The 21,284-nt window shown below is 36.0% G+C and overlaps 1 protein-coding gene across 2 annotated transcripts in view; it reads right to left on the reverse strand.

Moving 5' to 3' along the window:
- LOC145492242 (ubiquitin carboxyl-terminal hydrolase 9X-like) overlaps nucleotides 1-21,284 on the reverse strand; it is a 177,418-nt gene that overhangs the window by 45,997 nt on the left and 110,137 nt on the right. For both annotated transcript variants that reach the window (XM_081471606.1, XM_081471605.1), the window contains exons 37-41: nucleotides 20,945-21,051; nucleotides 20,316-20,424; nucleotides 7,853-7,908; nucleotides 3,331-3,421; nucleotides 1,712-1,864 (exon numbers count right to left, since the gene is read on the reverse strand). In XM_081471606.1, the coding sequence (XP_081327732.1) occupies nucleotides 1,712-1,864; nucleotides 3,331-3,421; nucleotides 7,853-7,908; nucleotides 20,316-20,424; nucleotides 20,945-21,051 (516 nt within the window). The remainder of the gene's footprint in view (nucleotides 1-1,711; nucleotides 1,865-3,330; nucleotides 3,422-7,852; nucleotides 7,909-20,315; nucleotides 20,425-20,944; nucleotides 21,052-21,284) is intronic.

The raw sequence follows: 21,284 nt of genomic DNA on the forward strand, positions 1-21,284 counted from the left end.
GAGTAAAAAGGACCACCTCCAGAGTTGGTCCCAAATATTTCGGTCGCAAGGAAATGAAACGGATCTTTCCAGTTAACTTACGACCGAAATTACCAGAATCTCAGGCATCATGGAAAGCACAAGTTTACTCCAGTGTCTCGCTTCTAGGGATATATCTTAATTCGGCAATCACGCCTGTTTGTTTAGCTGTCTTTCAGTTTAAACTACAGAAGTGTAGAAAATTTTCCGCGGAGTGTCAAAATTTGATAAGAACAAGGATGAAACTGTAAAATTGGTCTGTGATCCTAAGGAAGCTATCTTAAATGGACTGGAACAAGAAAGCTCAACACAAAAATTAATAGCAAGCTGGGCCTCTATGATTGTGAGATAGGGAAAAAACTTATGGTTTGTGAATCATTGCAGTTTTTTTTTGTGCGAGGAGAGATTTTTTTCCGGGCGAGTGAAAATTACACCAGGGGAGTGCATTTTGAAAGTCATTTGTCTGAATGGCGAGTGCTGTTAAAATTCCATTGCTGTAATAAAATATAGCTTGTATTAATTGTGAGCACATTCATTTCCATTTACTTTCTGTCAATTCATATGCACTACTGAACCACAGGGAAAAATTGTTACTTAACTGTATTATCACTACAATTCTTATCACTATTTTGTTCAAAGACACGGACAAATTTTCCGGCAGTTGCATACATGAAAGAAATAATGTCACTTCAACAGTACATGTATAAGTGCCTTGGGACTGTTTTTGGAATGATCATCACTTATACTAGTGTATATCAATTAAGAATAAGATGGCATACATGATAATTTTTTGTGATGTTGTTGTTGTTGCGTGGAATGTTTTTGAAACTAAATACAAATACCAGCACACAGCCCTCATTTCTGCCTCCCCTTCATCAATGACCCCTCCCTTCAGACTGGCTGTCCGACACACTAACTGAACTCCAAGGGTACTGCAACAGCAACTCCACAATTATTATTTTTAAAAACTGGATCATTGGATAATGCAATTCAAGAGTTTCCATTTTTTTTCATGCTCAACAAAATTTTAAATTTTATTTTGCTTTAATTTTCTATCTTTTGGGGGCATTTTTAATAAAACAATTATTCCACTCACGTTTGTTGGATATAAGGTGATTATAGCCAACTTGGCACTCAACACCTCGTTGGCTATCTACCATCTCAAATCCAACGTACACAACATACAGTTGGCAAGTTTATTAAACACAAAGATACAACAGTTATTCTAATTTTCCACAAAATGGAAACAACGAAATCTAAGCAGCTTCATTCAAGCCATACATGTACATGTAACTTTAATGTTGGACAATCCTCATAACACTCCATTGTGCATACTGGCATTAATTATTAATACATGTATCAATAAGGTACAATTAACACAAAAAACAAACCATGTAAGGCCAGGAATACTGCTAGTCATTTCATGGTAATAAACCAGATCAAGCATACTTATTTATTTCAGTGGTGAGAAAGGGGAAAAATAATTAAGGAACACTTCATTCATTGATCTGAGGAGGCATCTGTAAACAGTGCAGAATCATGAACTGCTGTAGAACATGTTGACAGACTTTATCTTCTTTAAACCTTATCACTAAAATATTGCACATCATCACAGCCTTGTGAAATGCATTAAAATGCTCAACAGTGCTTTATGCAGAGAACATGAACTCAGACAAGTGTTCTGTATTGTCACCTTGATAAGATTAGGTCCATCCTTTTGTGAGCCAATGGCAAATTTCTTCTGAGCAGTCTGGAAAAGTAGAAGTTCTCTTGTAACTCCTAAATGGCCTTCCAACAGTGCTTCATCCACAGGTGAACTACCCTCATTGAATGATAGAACATGATCCTGAACAGAACATATTACACAGATGAAAGTGGATCATTATAATAACAATAAGTATTACAACTCCATTCTAGAGAATACAGCTGAAAAAAAAATGTAAAAAAATTAATCATGTTGTTGACAAAAATATGTATGATAATATGTGATATGTAAATCATCATATCAATGTCACATACAATAACTTGTCATTGTGCATTGCACCACACCCAGCAGTGATGCAGACAATGCAGCCAATGATTCTTAATTGCACTTAGCAATTCAGAAGCCTTGTCTAGAGACCTGCTACCTCTGATATCACGTAACTGACCCTATATTGCCAAATTTGTGGCCCAATTTCCCTGATTTCAATGCTTCCAAGGCATACTAAAATGTTACAATTATTATACCTAGCTGTACCTTTTCAGTATGCTTTTGCAGTATATCATAGTGGTTCAAGTATATTAAGTGGTTCACGTGGTGTTTTAATTGCATTATTTTGATCTCTTGTAAAATACTTATCATTTATCTGAGACAATATTACACCTGTAATAATTCACCAACAAGCATTTCACCACACTGAATAACTTGAATAAACAAAACGAAGAAAGGTCAATGAACGAAATGGCAAGTAGCTAATCCTGTTCTCTTTGAAAGCATAAAATTTGCAACGAAAGATGACCAAATGAAACTTGGTGAAGATTGGTTATCATTCAAGAGCTTGAAGAGTGAGCCTGTTGTTTCAACATCAAAAAGGACATAATCGACTAAAAATTTATAAGCCATTACTACCCCCTTAACCATCAGTTGAGTCTTCTTAATGCTTAGTCCTTACCATTTCAAACTCTTTAAAGGTGTGTTCTGGTTCTAAGTACGGAATTTTATCATCTAGTAGACCACGACACATGAACCAAAAGATCTCTATAGAGTGGCAAAGAGGCAATTTCTTAGTATTTTCAAAGGGCCACTTGACTCATCTAGCCCCTGAGGGAGTTCATAATTTATGCTCTGCAATTCCTAATTGTTTACAGGAATAGACCAAGCGAGTGATTTCTAGTAACCGCTATTTACTCGTCTTTACTAGTTTAAAAATGATCTCCAGAATGCACTCTATTTCTATTAGGGCTCTGTAATATATCTATTAGGTGTATATTGAATTTATGTCCTCCAAAAAGTACTGAAGTTGGGAAAAAAGAGTCTTTGGCATTGGAAATCTGGTTCAGGGGAGTTAAGCAGCCATGGAAAACTGGGCAGAAGGGAGTTCCCCCATATTGAATACCCAATACCCATAGCAAGATTAAAAGAGCCAGATCTCCATCAGGTCATACCATGATTTAGTTTTTTTACCATAATCCAGTGATATGAAGTCAGTGACTTGGTTTTGCAAAATCAGGACAGTAGACAAGGCTTCTGGTAAGTAGCTGTACCAGTGATCAGGGTGTTGGTGTTTCATTCTCTCACATCAGAAACATCTCAAAATTATCATAACCAACCTTAGTCTTTTTTAGCCAGCTTATTTCAGTGTTAAGCATCATTTCTGCTGTTGGCAGGGGACAGTGTGTCATGAAAGCATGTGCAAGTAATCTAAACATAAACAATCAGGGATTAAAATTGAGTTCAAGTTATACCAGTCCCAGTCTACATTAGTATATACCATGCAAGTGAATAGTGCTTTTCACACGCTCTGATTGGTTAACTCGGAGGTGAATAGCAATTACAATTCACCTCTGAGCAGCCGGCGCGAGAGATTTTAAAATTTCAGACCCCTTGTCACACATAAACTAACATTTTGGTCTGCTAATTATTCAGCTTGTGTGGTATATACTAAAACAATTATTCACCTCAGTGTTGCTGAAAGTAATGGATATTTACCTTGCCGCTTTGTGGCTCACCAAATATCCACCACTATTCACCTCCACTTCGGTGAATAATTGTTAATTATCTTTTACTCAGCTCGTGAGTGGGTGGAATTCAACAAATCCTGCAATCTGATTGGTCCTGGAGCGGGCAAAATTTTCTCATCCAGACCGCCACAGCGGGCAGAATCCTTCATGTTGATCTATTTTGGTGAACGAATTAGTGATAATTGTCAATCTTTTGCCCTTTTTACACGTCTATACACGTGTAGATGATTAATCAATGCAAGTTTATCTCTATTCACCTTTAAATGGCAAGGAAAGTCACTGTAAGTAAATTCAATTGTTGAGCATTTTTTGAAGTTGTGAGAATTTGTTTGGCTGTCTGTAGTTTGGTGCTGTAACGGTGCGCAATCCTGTGTCTCTCTGTGTACAATTTTAAGTAAAAAATGAGTCAATTTCAGTTTAGTTTATTTCTCTGATCATTGCTGTATTTGAGAAAATTTCTGTGGAAGACACTTAACGAATTTCCTCGCTATCTGCTACGCAATTTACAGTAGAAAGTCTGATTTTGAGTCGTGGGCAACAACTGACAGAAATTGTTTTTATAGTACAACTTCAAACTATAAGCTTACTTTGTGTGAAATTTCACACTGGAAAATTTTGGAGAACTTAACTGGTGAACTAAATGCAACTAACATAAATTAGTATCACCCAACTAGTGGACTAATGCAAATCCTGCATTTTGATTGGGTACGCTACCAGAGGACTATTAGTAATAGTCCTCGAGTAGCGAGATTGGTGCAATTGAGTGTGACGCTTTCTTTCATTTTATTCCCAAATAAATATTTCTTCAACTTGCATTTGCTAACTTTATTATTGCCTTTTCTGCCCGACTAGTTGAGTGATACTAAAACAATTAGACCCTTCGCCCTCAAGGGCCACGGGTCTAATTGTTAAGTAGTTTGTCTTTGTCTAGTATCTTAGTTACTCTCTCGTTCCCTCATTAGATTTTTTTACAAACACAGGTTTGTAGACGGCAGGTAGGCCGATTCAATGACAGTTGCGTGAACAAACCCACTTGTATGTCAATTTACCACAGGAAAAAAGATAAACATTTTATTGGTTGGCTTAAGGTCAGTCCGTATAGTGATAAACAATGACCACGAGCTTGAAAATGCTGGCCTCGGCCTGCAGCCTCAGGCAGCTTTTTCAAGACCTTAGTCACAGTTTTTCACTATATGGGCCGACCCTAAGCAAGCCAATAACATATGTTCACTCTATATTATTATATACAGTAATGGTCAAATGTAAGTTGACAGTCTCGACTCAAAACTCGATCCTCGATGCTTTCGAGAATCTAGAATCGAGTTTCAAGGCTCGAGTTTCGAGCTTCGAGTTTCGAGTATCGAGTTTTGAGTTTCGAGACGCTCGAAGAATTTTTCGAGAAAGCGATTTATATCTCGAATTCGTAACAATAGAAATAAACAATACAGCATGTTGTGTGGCTTCCTTTATTTGTGCAAGAGTACATGTATTTCATATTAAAGTCCAAATCGTTAGTCTGGAGTTGAAGTCTTGAATCGCAATTATATAGTATTCGTCGCATGGAAAAAACAACACACATACGAATCAACCAAATTTAGAGAACGCAGCCTGCGAGCGTGAAATGATATTTGCAGCTCTTTCCGGTTCCAGCGAGCTCAAATTTCAACTTGCTTGCCGTATGCAAATTTCTAAGTGTTACTGCAATGTACTGCAAATGATTTTCTAGCCAAATATCGTATTTAAAAAACTACTTATCAAGATACCGTGCATTTAACTTAAACATCGCCTGCGTTTAGCGGACGGCTCTTCAGCTCTTGTTTGCATTGACGGTGATGGACAAAACACTGACCCCTAAGTCCATGGACTACCCTAATGGACCAGCCAAATGGACTACCCTAAAAAATACTATTCCAGATGAGTGGTATGTTAAGAAGCTGCAATTATATACTTACACTGCATGGAGGATACTTTTCTTTTCGTTCCACAATGCCTTCAGCCGCCATTTTGAATAACTATACTGAATAAAACAACCGCTGTACACAAAAAGCGTAGATTCAAATCAAATCAAATATTCTGTAAACAACTCAGTCTTGCTCCTATGTGATTCAGTAGCTCAGTCTTTCTCGAACAGACGAAATGATCTTCAGCATGTTACTCATGATTTGTTTTGCTTGTTTTGTGCCGAAAATTATGGCACAGAAGCAGCTAGTCTTCTGGTTTTTTTCTGAGTGTATCAAAATGAAATAGAAATGGGAATGAGGATAAAGCTATGGGACAGCAAGAAATTCCAACGACTACGCTACAAAAATTCAGAGTGGAGTGGAAGCAGTAGTATTCTTGGCTGGCCTGGACTATAATTATGAGAAATTTTTTTTGGTTTTGTGAGACTCAGTATATGATAGTCTATCGAAGCTTCCTCCTCCTTTGTTACTGGAGTATGGACCAATTTTGAAACAGTACACTTGGACAAATCATCAGCAAAGTTGCTATTAAGCCCACTATGCCACAACATCCCAGAGACTATCCCTTTAGCAACAGCAACAACAACAACAACAACATCTTTATTTTCTAAATAAACGTTTTCGGAAAAGAGTTGTCTGGATTGGATCAATTCTATTTAGTATAGTTATTCAAAATGGCGGCTGAAGGCAATGCGGAGTGAAAAGAAAAACATCCTCCGTGCAGTGTAAGTATATAATGGCAGCTCCTTAACATACTACTAATCTGAAATAGCATTTTTTAGGGGTAGTCCATTTGGGTAGTCCATTAGGGTAGTCCATGGACTAGGGGTCAGTGTTTTGTCCATCACTTGCATTGACAGCCCGCAGTGATTGTTTGAATTTGTATAATGTTCATTTTCGTGATTTTCGCCGATTATGTTTGTGTGCGACTCAATGAAACTGCGAAACTTGCATGTTTACTCATGTCATGTGAACTTCTGTTACGTTAAGCCATGTTTAACATAACAACCTGGTTTAAACTACAAACAAAACTTCGTGTTCCTTCGTGAAAAACCTAGACGGATCCCAGACGAAAAGACTGTGTTGACACTTTTTGTTGACTTACAATTACAGGCTGGCCAATCAGAATCGTTGCTTCCCACGGCTAGTAAAATTCAAGGTTGAATGAAGCAGAAAGGTTTTCCACTGATTTATTCATTTTTTTTTTATTTAACAGCTTTAACAGTTGACATATCTTAATTTTTGTGACATTATTATAGGTAATCGAACAATAGATCTGTCATGTAACTTCAACAGAAGATAACATCTTTCAATTTTGACGTGCATTTTCTTGTCTACAGGAAACAACCCGCTTTGAGAGTTTCTAACTTCTATCGAGCTGTAAAAACAAACCCAGTGTTGAATTGAAAACTGACCGGAAAAGTTACTGTGAAATCATCAGCGAATGGAATAAAGATAGCTCTGAATCGAAAGAAATGTGTTCATACCAAGCGTCAAAACAAACAACCGATTGGAAGCTGGCGATATCGATATCGTTTCTGATTTCTATCGAGCCCTTCATACAGTTGATTTAAACGAAACTCAGCGTCGTCTTCAGAACTGTTACTCTGTTGTTACTCTGAATTGAACGATAATTAACTCCAGATCGAAAGAAGTTCAACCAAGGGACAAAACAAGCGATTTAACTAAGCCAACAGATTTACAAATGTAGAGTTGCCTACCGCCTCTGGAGTCGCGACTCGAAAATTTCTCTGTCTCCAAAAGTAAACCAGCAAGATTGACTCGTACAGGAAAAATTAATCGAGCAATAAATTCTTTGTCACTTCAACTCGAAACTTGAATGACTCGACTCGAAACTCGAAGGACTTGACTTGATATGCGATACTCAAAGTTTTCGAGTTTCGAGGATCGAGGATCGAGTCAAGTCGTTCGAGTTTCGAGTGACAGTCAACTTACATTTGACTGGTACTGTAGAGCTTTCACTTAAGATTTTTCTTTGCTGAAAAACACTGCTGAAGCAACAAACAAACTTAATGGCAGATTTTGACCCTTTGACTGGGTGGTTACTTTCTCTCAGCTCCAGGACTTTGAAAAGCTAATTGCCTTGACTGTTATACTTCAGTCAATGATCATTAATAGTGCTTACTCACTTGCAGAACAAATTGAAGTACTCATATGAGGAACCTGCATGATCCTTAATGGAGTTCTGCAAGCATAAGGGACAACATAATTAAATTATTAGCAATGGAAACAAGTACAAGAGATCTACATGACTGTATGTTGCTCATCTGCAGTTCACATACTGCATCTTAGTGTGATATTTTCAATACACTGCATTTATCATCACACAGCTGTCCTTGCTAAATGAACAAGTTTCATACAATGGTAAAAGTAAACCCAATATACCTGCAGATAGTGAAAGTGAACATACACGTGTATGAAAGCTCATCTTTTTGAACTACTTGTACAAAATAAAGATTTAAAGGTAACAACTATCATCACAGTTAGTTACATAACTTAAGCAGTTGTGGAAATAACACCCCCAAAAATTCAGGTTTGAATGGGATTTAAACCCATGCTTCTGCATACCAGTCCAGTGCTCTACAACTGAACTTTCAAGTGAACTGGGAACTGGTCATGTTATGAGTTTGTAATATATTCTTTAAAGTGCAACTAATGCCCAAATCTTTTTTTTTGGCTTATATAAATCTCCTTGTTTATCTGATCACCACTGTTTGTAAAATTGCCCTTTCTGTAGCCACGACCTAGCAGTAATGAAGAATGGGACAAGTTGGCCTGTGATGTCATCAAAGGACTACCAATGTTTTTCTTCTGAGAAGAATATATGCAATAGCGTGATTCAAAATCATTGCAGAATGCAAGGTAGATGTGTTGTTGGAGGGAGTAGCAGTACAGCAAGCTTAGGAGAGAGCTTTCCTCTTCCTTCAATACCTCAATCTCTACATATCTCTAGTTTTTAGCTCAAAGCTCAACATTCTCAAAGTAGATAAGACATGAATTTGGGATAAGCTGGGAGCCATCTGACCATTCTATTGAAATGAGCCCCAGAGTCCCTGACCAAAATAATGGAAACTAGGTGAGATAATCATAATGGCAAATTAATCGTGTCACGTTTTTTGTCCTCGAAATAGAGAGTTTTGTAAGTGAATAGTCAACGACATGTACATCTTACAAAGAGGTGATTAAGGTTAGTGAGGCTTCAAACTGCTGAACTAGCTGCACTGTACAGTGCATGTATTTTTGGATTTTATACACAGCCACATGCAAGCTACACGCACAAGGTTACACAATGTGGCTGAGTTTATCAAAGGCCCTTCTGCATACACAATTGCTTTGTTCTTTGAGCAAAGAAATAGATCTATCTCAGTTACATTAAAAAAAAACAATTGAATCAAGCACTGATAAGTATAATTATAAGGAACATAAAACAAACCATTTAGATTCAACGTTACGGATGGAGATTGTAGCACTGAAAGGAAAATGTGCTTGTTTTTGACTGAAATGCAACACTCATGTCATTGGCATAAGTTAAAAAAGACTTTTAAAACAAAAGAACAGTGAAGGAGAGATATATTCATTTAACTGATACCATACTTAACCTTTTGTCAAGATCTTGTCAAACAATTTTTAATTATTAGGTACGAAAAATACAAATTTGTGTGACTCGCAATGTTTATAAGAAGCAAGCGCTGACGAAAACAAATGACGAAGTTAAAGGAAGCAAAAAAGAAATGGTATGAAGGTATCTTTTAGTAAGGCAGAACCTGACAAACTCTATCATTATTAATGGTTCATTATATGGCTTTGGCTTGTGGTCGATATAACGCACGTTCTGATTGGCTATGAACGAGATCTGAGCAGTCACTATGCAGCCAAAGTGCCCACGGGCCGATTGCGGATTATGCAAATTGGGAAGAGCCCAGCTCTGAAAATTCAAGTGCATTGAAACGATGAAAGCCGATTAAAAACAGTAAGAGAAAGTAAATTCAATCCAAGTAGCTAACAGTTTAGAGATTTTTCCTTAACAAAATTTATATAGAAGTCGTTTTTGACTTACCAGCCAGAACCTTGGCGGGCACTGGTGAAAAACAATTGAAGTTTACTGAGTCTGGTAAAGCTAAAATCGCTAAGTGAAAAACACCATCAGCAGATCTGTCATGCATCCTGAGCAGAACACCACGAATAAACTTATAAGTTATCATCTTAGTCACAACAATTACTGAAATATTGAACTCCGCAACACTTCTTATCAAATAGATTCCGTCACTTTGACACAAGCAAGTGTAAATCAGCTTCCAGGATCATCAAACGTAAACAATTGGGTGGTTTCTGTCGGTAGCAGTGTTTCTGATAACTGCAGGAAATTTCAGACATTCACAAGGCTTGAAAAGTTCATCCATAAATCCCAGAATGAAGAAAACGAAGATATGTTGTCCAAAGCGAATGCGGAGATTGAGTTATTCTGAGCAGTACATTCTGAAGCATTAGTATTTTCTTACACCGAAAGACTGTTGGTTTGGACTATTTTGAAGCACTTTCTGTCTTTTCTATATGCGTTGAGGTTTCACCACAAAAGTCAGAAGAACTCCCCCATCGAGTTGTGGCACCACGATTCTAAAATACCTTTTTGAGGCTGTGACAATCATTTTTCCAGTAAAGAAAGGTGTGTTTTTCACGGAATATGTAAAGTTCATTGACTGTGTAGTTTTGCCCTGGGTTTGAGAAGATGAATGAATTGGTAAACGCATGCATCGCCGGATGTAAATTGACGACTTCTGCTCGAATAATTTTTTTCTTTTCTTTAATTCATGAGCGATATAATAAACAACTTAACAACCTCAACCATTGGGTTGTTACGGGAAAATCTCAAACCTCAGCCTACCGTATTGACCTCGCTATCGCTCGGTCAATACAGCAAGGCCTCAGTTTGAGATTTTCCCGTAATGACCTCACTCTCGGTTATTAAGTAGTTAATATTCATTCCAGAGTAATATTCTGTTTGGTTAAGCTATATGCTTTCAGTTACATTTCTCTGTTAGAGAGGTTAGGGTTATTTCCATATCAATTAATATTTTTGCGACTTGATATCGATTTGGTGGGCACAAAATTTTACAAATTGCATTCAACGGCTAACAAGTTAAGGACGGAGCTCTGAATGTTAGATGGAGTTTAATTTCATTCTTAGAGGTGGATTATGTGTTTATTTGTTTTTGTGTGTTCTTTAGCTGTAAATTACTCAGTCTTATTTCAGTGGGAAGTTTTTTTTTCTTCGCAATCGCACTATCAAGCTTTAAGCGAAGAAAGTTCTTGTTTGTATTTAAGTCAAAACAATCAGGAACAAAGTTAGTATGGTTGTTCTTAATTTCATCAACCCTCACTCTTTTATTGAGAATTTTAGCTTATAGATTTGGAATTCATTGTTTACTTATGTTAAAATCTCATCAGCTGCTTTAAAAAGTTTCTTTGAATGTAAGTGGAATTAGCAATTTTAAAAAACAGATGTACCATTTTCACATGGTGTCGCAGAAAGAATGCAGACATGAGTTTTTTTCACAAGAAATGCATTCAAATAAAGCAACAGAAAACCAATGGCAACATGAGTGGGGTGAACAAATGCTTTTTTCACATGGTAGTCCAAATTCATGTGGTACTGCAATACTGATAAACAACAAGGCAAATTATGCAGTGCTTTGTACAGTTCCGGATTATTTCCAAAGTTCAAGTTGATGATAAAGGATATGTACTTGTTAATATTTATGCACCAAACAAAGATAAAGACTTGATCCAATTATTTCAGTAATTGCATACTTTGCTTCAAACTGAAAATTTAGATTCTGAGGAGAACATTATTTTAGGCAGAGATTTCAAGTGTCTGTTAAACCTAAATTTAGATAAACAAGGTCGAATAATGATATCAAGGAAATCAGTTGTGAACAGTATAGAATGCTTGCAAAGTGAATTAGATCTACAATCATGGACAAAAGCAGTAGAGACACTGTACTCCCCGAAAAATACCTGTTTTATTGAAGGCGCAAGTTTTTCAATCTCCAATTTTCATATTTCGACCTCCTCTTCCCTTTTCAATGTTGTAACCACATGACAGTGTCCACGTAGCGTATTTCAACGTTGAAAAAGGGGGAGAGGGGGTTTTGGCTATCTACAAAAAAGATGGTTTTTTTTTTAAGTAACTAAAAAGAAATCAAAAGACTATTACTGATCCCTTTTTGTCTGTAAATAGGCTTGCTTTCCTGATAATGTGAAAAAATTGAAGTGTGAATTTAATTTAACCCTTGAAGTACTGAAAAAACTTTTTCTCTTCCCCATTCAGAAGCTTTCGAGCCATATGTCAAATAGCCTTTCAGTTCAAAATATTGAACTCTATACTCTCCTCGAATTCAAAATTACACAAAATTCAAATTCAAATTAAAGTAGGAGACTGAGAAATACATCTGTACAAAAAATAACAATTTAATAGATATGTTTAGGAAGAAATGGGTAATATAAATACTAGAAGTAGTCGAATAACTTAGAACATGTCAGGCTCAAATAGGTGTGGCTTTGCTATGATTCATGAGTGTGTGTGTGCGTGAGTGAGTGTGAGTTAGTTGTGTTATATTAAAAGTACTGTTAAGATGGATTCCACTCAAAGTTCGTGCAATAAATGAAAAAATTGTTTACTAAAAATCTTCTCATAGCACAGTAAATTTTGGAATACTATCTAAAACAACACACTTTAGTTAATTTCTCTAGGTGACCCTGCAATTAAATTCTAACGCATTTTCGAGAAACTTAATGCCAAACATCATAAGAAGACTTAAAGTGTGTGTTATTGTGTTTTTACCTAAAGCGAAACATCTCTTTTAAGTGAAATATGGATATCTTCAAGTTCAATTTTCTCTCGTGGGGTCGGCTTGAGAGCTAAAGTCTTGATAAGTTCTTCTTAACTGTATTCAAAATAATACCATGCCATGAGGTTTTTTTGGTACCTTAATTTTTGCCATTATTGCGCGAATGTTCTGCGGAAATCATTTTAATTATTTTTAGTAAAGTATTGTACTGAAAGTCATGTAAATAGGTGTGCATTGCAATAAAAAAAAATGTTTATATGAAGCACAAATACCCCAAATAATATTATGTTTTCACAGCACTCGAAGCACCCGGTCAAACATCTTGAGAGTTTTCAGCAATATTCTTTGATGAAGTCACTAGAAGCCCAACCCAGAACCAACTATGCTTTGTCGTGGCTGCAAGAATTATAACTTTAAATGCCTCTAAAAATATGGGCATTTTATCAATCAACATAATTTTTTCGCTGAAGTAATTGGGAAAACTAGTAGATTTCACTAAAGGAAAAAAATTGGGGTTAGTTGCACTTGAAGTCTTCCTCCACAGTTGGAAAAAAAAACAACATTTTTTCACATGTTCATTTGCATATGCTTATATTAAGAAACCATCTACCTGAGGACAGCATTTTTCTTTCCATTTGCTATAAATTTAAAAGAACACAATGCAATGACTCCTAGCCAGGGTCATTGTGCTGTGTGCTTAGGCAAGACACTTTATTCTCTCAGTGCCTCTACTCCCCCAGGTGTATAAATCGGTGTGGATAATTATGCTGGGGAGTAACCATGTGATGAACTAGGAGAGAATAGAAATAACTTAACTGGGATAAGCTCCAGTGGTATGAACCACTTGGCCAGATGCACACGTTACCTGTATCTTTGGGTTTGTACTTCAAAGTAAAAAAATCTAAAGTAGAACCTTGCTATCTCTGATTATTTTTTATTACATAAACTTGAAAATCATTTCCTGATAGCTATCTCAAACTCCAGTTATCTCAAGCCTTTTTTCTATTTCCCTAATGAGGAGATAGCATGATTCAATTGTAACTAAAAAAAAACCAGAGAAACAGCCAAAAGAGAAAAACAATATTTGAAATGGTCATGTTGCATTTAATTGTATTTATATTGATATCGTGAGAATGCCACAAAATATGGCTCTGAAAATATTCCAAAAACGTGCGTTCAGTCCTTTTTTCACTGGAAAATCCAGTGTAAACAGTTTACCAGCACAGAAAAAATATGGAGGTCCCCAAACATTTTATGGTTTTTTTGAGAACTTAAGTGATTGCTCTCACTATCCATGCTAGAATGTGTATTTGCTGTTGCCTATTGCAGATATTTTCCATCAATTAAAGGTTATTCACAACACTACAAAATATGCACCTCACTTAAGATGGAGCCACAGAGGGAAATCAAATTGCCTAGTTTGATTGAATATATGTGCTTTAAGACTGATAATGTGACCGTGGATTTCATTTCCACATGGCTTTTTTACTCCTGCGAAGTATGGCACATGAGTTGTAAAATGCCCCCGTTTCTCTGTATTTTTGGTGTCACATTTGTCCATGCAAATTTATGCATGCATACATTTACCATGCTCTTTGGAGCTCAGTCTACTATGCAACGTCTGCCATATTGGATTCTCCAAGGTGCCGTATTTTTGCAAATGTTGAGCTTTTTCCCCAATTTGATACAGTGTGAAAGTTACTATCAGTAGATTAGTTCGTTGTAAAGATTCTGAACTGGCCTGTAAGCATGCAAGAACAACAAGAAAGTGTTTCTGGAGAGGTAAGCCATTGTTTATGTCAATTGCCATGTGACAATATGACAAGTCTCATATTTCCTAGGGTTTTGGAGATTCAAGGACATATTATGAAGAATCATTTACTGAGAACGTGCTCTGTATACTTTATCTCTTAGTAAGATAATGCTTCCAGTTCTTGTACATGGACATGTTCAACAAAAGGGGCAGGTAATAGGCCACGTTTGATATTCAGGACTTTAAGTTTCTTTTGTCCCTCAACTCTCAAGAGACTCAGTTACAAAGAAAACACTTTAAAAGAAAACTAAATGCTATAACATGATGTTTCGGTGTTACCTTGTCGCCATTATCAAATGCAGATTAAAGTCGCTCAGTTTTAGATATATACTAGCTTAGGTGTTCAAAAGGAATCCACCAAAAGTTTGAGTAACAAGTGGTCAAAAGCCTTTTACCGAGATTATTTACATTGTATTTGAAACTTCTGTGCGACTGTTTAAAATAATACTACATTCTCAAAATTAAAGAAATCATTTCTCACAACACTAAATGTTGAAAACAAATTTTCAAGTAATATATGAAACACTTGAAAGTGCTGGTGAAATAAAACTGACGATGAAATTTTACCTGTGTTCGCATAATTTCTGTAAACTTTGAAATTTACTTTCTCAAGTTCCAATGAGAAACTGTTTTTGGTGTTATTTTAGACAACTATTTAAATCTTTAGCTTTTAAAAAATGCAAAAAGGCTGTAATATACTTAAGAGTGCCTGCCTGTAAAAATCAGACAAATTCTTAATTTCAAAAATTCGATTTCACTCATATTTTTATGGTAGATAGGCTTGGGCATGACAAAAACTACTGGGTAGTGTTTTTGGCAAAATATCCTTTTATTTCAAATGATGTGGTTTTGCATGCGAGGCTCTCAAACTTGTTTAATAAAATGGTGTGTCAAATCACGATTTTAAGGGAATTTGGTAATTTGCATGTTTCTTTGAAATAAAAGGATAGTTTGCCAAAAAAAACTACCCAGTAGTTTTTGTCATGCCCTGGCCTATCTACCATAAAAATATGAGCGAAATCGAATCTTCGACCCTTGCCGAGTTATTTTCCATATTTATGGACAGGGACTCTCAAGGTTATTGTGATACAAGGTTTTTGTCCATTAAAAACTGAAATTGGTTGAATTCCTATGAGATTTCATCTTATGGAGTCAAGAAGAATGTGAGGAACAATGTCAGCTAATTAAAAACTTTTGCTGGAATAAATTCTGCTTGTGTGTTTAAGTCTTTTTTTTCGTTTTTCTTTTTCTGCTTCTTGGGTAGTCTTGTACATCTTGTATTTCATCTCAATTATTGAAACCTAGATTTTGGCAACATGTGTAAGGATATATGTAATATTTTTAAAGACATGACATTGCATGAAACAGCATACAAAAACACCAGGTGCCTACTGATGAGTACTGTTATTTTATCAAGTTTCACGTCTACTTTAAAATCAAATTACAAATACAATAGAAATAAGACAAAGTTGATATTTGATACAACGGCCCAGTACTGGAATGTGTTCCTAACAACCAACATAAACAAGTCTAACACTTGAACAGAAAATGCATAGAGAAATTTAGTCCAGAATTACTATGAAAAAAGATATTTCATCCAATTCGCAATTCTGATCTTTTAATAATTCTCTATCTATAATTTTTTCGACTTGGCTCACTTTGTTATTCGCCTGATGATATCCTTGATTTAAAGATGACACATTGGGTTACAGCACTTATCTTCTCTTCTGCGTCTTTATTATCTATATCTTAGATCTGATGCACTTTTTTCAAATTAGCTTTTCTCCTGTATTATTCCTAGTTGTTGGATGGCAAAGGTTTTCAAATTGCATGTCAGACTATGTATGCATTGCGTACCTATTTTAAGCAAGTTGTAACCTCCTGCGCATGGGTATAGTCTACTTGGAGCCTCTTGTCTTGTTGTAGAAACACTAAACCAAAGACCGCTAATGAAATATGCATAAATTAGTGCCAAATGGCCATTTTTGGGGTCCCCATAAATCGAAGGGAATAAAATATTTTGACCTACTTGTTGCCACAATCATTCATTCAGCAAACCACCATTTATGTCAAATTTGAGCAAAATCAGTGATTTGAGCTGTATCACCTCCTGCCTGGTTTTCTCATGGACACTCTTAATAGCTGTTTTTATTCAAAATTAATTCATTATTACAGGGTGGCACAGTGGTAATTTATCAGTCAGGGAATAGGAAGTCGGATTAAAGGTTGGCAGTTAGAATCTTGGTGTGGGCAGCTTTTTTCATTCTCCGAGCTACTATGGGATGGTTTGTATTTATAACGGAAAATAAAAATTTTCGAGTAATAAAAGAAAAGAAATTATGTATAAAAAATAAGACAATATCGAAATTTGAAATACTTCTTCGCAAAAGAAAAACAATTCTCGGGTGAGTTTTTCTTCAATGAGATTTCAACCTTTTTTGCTGACAAAAAAAACATCAGGAATTTTATTTTTTCACTCTTTCATGAATTATGATCATTTTAGCAAAGGCAATGGATGTTTTGCCATCTCTTCAAGTTTAACTGCTTGTCAAGCACTCAAAATTCTTTGACAGAGATTGTTTAAGAAAAGGGTGTTAAGAACACACTCCGATGTTGATGACTTTCTCCTGCTCAATTCTAGCTGGAATTGAACTTGAAATCAATATGCAAATATGTGTCCCCAATTAGTAGAGAGGTGTTTCCTCTCAGCTAAGTATTTTTTGACACATTAATTAAGTTTATGTATGTAAGTATATATTTGTGTTATCTACAATTCTTAAGCTTTCAGGAAATAATTATACTAGGGTTTTGGTTAAACAACTGTCTGTAAAGTGAGCCCAAAGACTGAAGATCATTAAAGGGAATCTTGGCTGAAAATTAAAGCAGTTCCAAAGTAAACATAATGGTTTTCTTTAATAGATCCTAGGGTTTGAAGTTGATATCTCGGTAAGTGGTTCAAATATAAGGTGTTTGGTTTTAAAGAAAGATAGCTAACATAACGTAGCTAGAACAAGTTATAGCAGTTAGTTGGGGAAGAGATAATTCACTCACTCGGTCAGTAAGTCAGTCAGTTGATGGGTCTGAAACAATTGTTTGGTTGTAATTCTGCTGACCAGGGTATTTCATGAGGGCCGACCATTGGGAATAGATAAACTTATCTTTTGCGTTTGGAGTTGAACAAGTGCTTCCAGATTAAAGATTATATTTGGTATGCACCAAAGGTGGTTGTATAATTCAATCCATCCATAGCTTTCACAGTGGCTTTTAACCAAAGCTTTGCCAAAAATCATGTGCGAGGGTTTCAAGATGTGCACTTTATTCACCAAAATTATACTTTTGAGATATGGAGGAAAATATAGTTTAGGAAGTTCTGGTGTAATAGGATTAAACGCACCATACCTGGGAAAACTATGAATAACTATCTGAACCCCACTTCAAATCTCTTTTGGCTATTTCATGAATTTTGGTTTTTATTGTTCATTTTTTTTTTTTTTTCCTGTCAAATTTTATCTTCTTTGATCTGTCACTTTTACCACATACTGCAAGATCTTGGCACATTCCGGTACGAACATTCTGAGCAAGACATGGGCAAGATTCTGGCCATAAAAATCATGCTAATGGACGAGACAGAATGTGACGATAATCAGCCTGACCAGAGCGACAATACTTGAGCGACAAATGAATGAGAAAGGAGCGAGACATTTGTACCACCCTGAGATTTGGACAAAAATCTGAGCAAGAAACCAGCGAAATTCGGGCCAAAAAAAAGTCACACTAATGGGTGAGACAGGATGTGACGGATGGAACCTTCAGCCTGATAATACAGTACCCTGAATATGAATGGCTATTTAGAGTTCTGCTTTATACAACAGCAATCAATACCCTCTACATATGACTACATGTACATATGACTAATCAGTAACATTGAACTTTGCAGTTACCCTTCTGTGGCGTGTTTTGTAATCAAGTGTGAACTGATTGAAGTTAAGAGTTCTACTTGGTAGCCATTTATACATGCAACAAATCGTATATTAATCAAAATTTTCAGTGTGCCGATCTATTTCTGACAGTGATATAACTAAAGTTACATGTCCACCTCAATCAATCCTTGGCTCCTTCTATTTCTTGTGGTAGTAAAATTACACTAGCTGCATATTGAAACGAGAGCTGTCATTAAAAATCCCTTCATTTTTTAAAAAATTATCTCTTGAGGAACATCAAAACCCTTTCTGCACAAACACGCTGCCATTACACATTCCAAAGACCGAAATAAAGGTGCTAGTTACATTATTTACAGACACTGAAGAATATTGTTTCTAGCAAATCAGGAGAATTTTGAAGAAATTGATCTTTTTGCAACACAAATACAGCACATGAAGACACAATGAGACTCCTTTCTTTTGATGTCAATGGGAGCAAAACTTTATATGTTTTTTCAGAGTGGACCAATCGAATTGAACTTCCCGTATTTTCTCAACGGACTTAAAGATCAGATTTCAAGTTGCATTGTCACGAAATGGTCAAACAGTTTTTATCCATTCACTGGTCTTCACCAGTATCAACACCCAAAACAGTTTACTGATAATTTTTGGAGTGGAAACTAGATAGACAAAAATGCCAAGGAGTTTTTGGGGCACATTACAGGAAATTTGAAGCACAATGTCCAGTACACAGGAGCAGATGCAGACTTGTGGCGTGGCATGACATATCTTGGAGTTTTTCATTGCACCCAATGTTAGCACTGTGAAGCCTCTAGCGAAAGCTGAAAACTGAACAAAAATGCATCGCGGGAGAGAATAAGCTTGTTGAAATGATTATTTGGTGCAAAAGAAGGATTCTGTCATATTTTAGTTTTTGCATTTAGCACACTTTTATGGTATGAGGTGTCACGCCGATCAGCAAGATTATGGTCAATAACAAGGCCTGACAAATGCCACGTCCAAATTTTACGTACTTGTAAAACTAATTCAGCCAGAATTACAAGAATTAAACAGCCTGACAAATGTCTAGCGTAAGCGAATAAATTCGGTTTGTACTCTATCGCACTAGTTCAAGCCATGTTATTGGCAATAAACAGGCCAGACAAATGTCTTGTCCAGTTGTACTAGAGAGACAAAAGCTTTGTACTGGTTTGTCTTGCTCAGTTCTCACCACAAAAAATAGTATTATGGTCCGAATCAGGCCATAGTCTTGCTCAGTCAGGCCAAAAATTTTCGTACAGGTTCTTTTGTTAGAGTGCCTTCTTTGCACTTGAAAAAGGACAACCATTTGTTTCTTTTTTTGACGTCATGAAAGATATAAGCTAACAATTTGGCAATGGACCTTTCTACCAATGTCACGCTTTTTTCAAATTTTTCATTCAAACAACAAATAAGCCTAAGAATTGCTTAATTTTTCGTGCCATATTTTGTACAGATGTGATGTTTCATACGAATATGATTGTTGCAAACTCACGAAAATATGAGACCTAAAACTTGCTAATTTTCAAAACGAAATGTATGCCAAGGGGCAAGCACTTCTTTGTAAAAATTGGCAGTTAAAGGGTCCTATGCTTTTATGAGTTTGCAACACATTTTTATGAAACTTTGCATACTTACTGAAATTTGGCATGTCTCATTAGCATTTTTTGTTTATATAAAAATTAGGAAAAACTGTGCATATTGCAAGACATTGCTAAAAAGGTCCATTCCAAAAAAATCTAATTGAGCATGAAGTGACTAGGAGTATTTTCACCACCCCTGGATTGGATGCTAGTCCATTGTAAGGTTACACCCAGCAATAAATTAATTAGCTGGTGCCAATGTACACCTCTGGGTGAAGAAGAGGCAATGTGGAGCATTTGGGTATAAATGTATCCTTTTTCTCACCAAAACCTGTAGTAAATAAAAGCAATACAAATCAGGCATTATCGTCCTTGCAAATTTAACTTACCACAAGTACCGTAAAAAGAAGTGTAATGAAAAATATCAGTGGCCTGTGACCATGGGAACATCTTGTAGCAACTAGGAAAAATTGCTCTGCTGTGCTGAAGCGGATCGCTCTGACAAAAACAACACAATCAACATTTACTAGTTTTCTTTTTAAAATCAAAAGTATTTCAATGATAATTATACAAGGCAAGATTGAGAAAAAGTGTCATCCACAAGATTCTCAGAACTAACATTGCTTATACCAGAAGTTTTCATAGAGCACTACACCTCTATGTGTTTATCACCGATCAACCATAAGAGTCTGAAAATGGTCAGCTGACTTGTTTCTGTTTAGGTTAAAAATTGAAACCCCAACCTGAGGAGCACATTCAATGCCATTCCCTGTTTTCCAGCAGGATCATTTGCAGTCTAATTTGGGGGAACATTTCCAGTCAAGGGATCATTTGCAGTTGAGGACCATATGCAGCTCTGTACAGCACTCTTAAACAGTAGTAGTATAAATATTGTTTGATTATATGCGTTACCATTGACAATCTGAATACTTAAAGTTTAGTATCCTGAATCTACCTTATCCTGAATTTCGCTTCTAAGTTGTATTCGATTATTTATTTACAGAGCATGCTCAAATACCTGCTTTGACACAAAATAAGGAGGTCAATGATGAAACACTGCCAAGACTTGTCTTTGGTGAGAGTTTCCAAGGCACTTGGACAAAGAGCTAGACAAACACTCAGTACCTGACATAAAATAACACAAAATAATTAACAGTTATTCTACGAGTGTGCGTTGGATATGAGATGATAGATAACCAATGAGGTGCATAGCGCTGAGTTGGCTATAATCATCCAACAAGATGGCTATAATAATTTATACAACAAGAGTAAGTCACATAATTGTCTTATCGAAGAACACCCCCAAAATACAGAAAACAAGACTAAAATAAAAATGCCCCAAAAAAACACTTGTATGC

This window comes from Orbicella franksi, chromosome 7 (assembly GCF_964199315.1).
Source record: "Orbicella franksi chromosome 7, jaOrbFran1.1, whole genome shotgun sequence".
NCBI classification, from domain to species: Eukaryota; Metazoa; Cnidaria; class Anthozoa; order Scleractinia; family Merulinidae; genus Orbicella; species Orbicella franksi.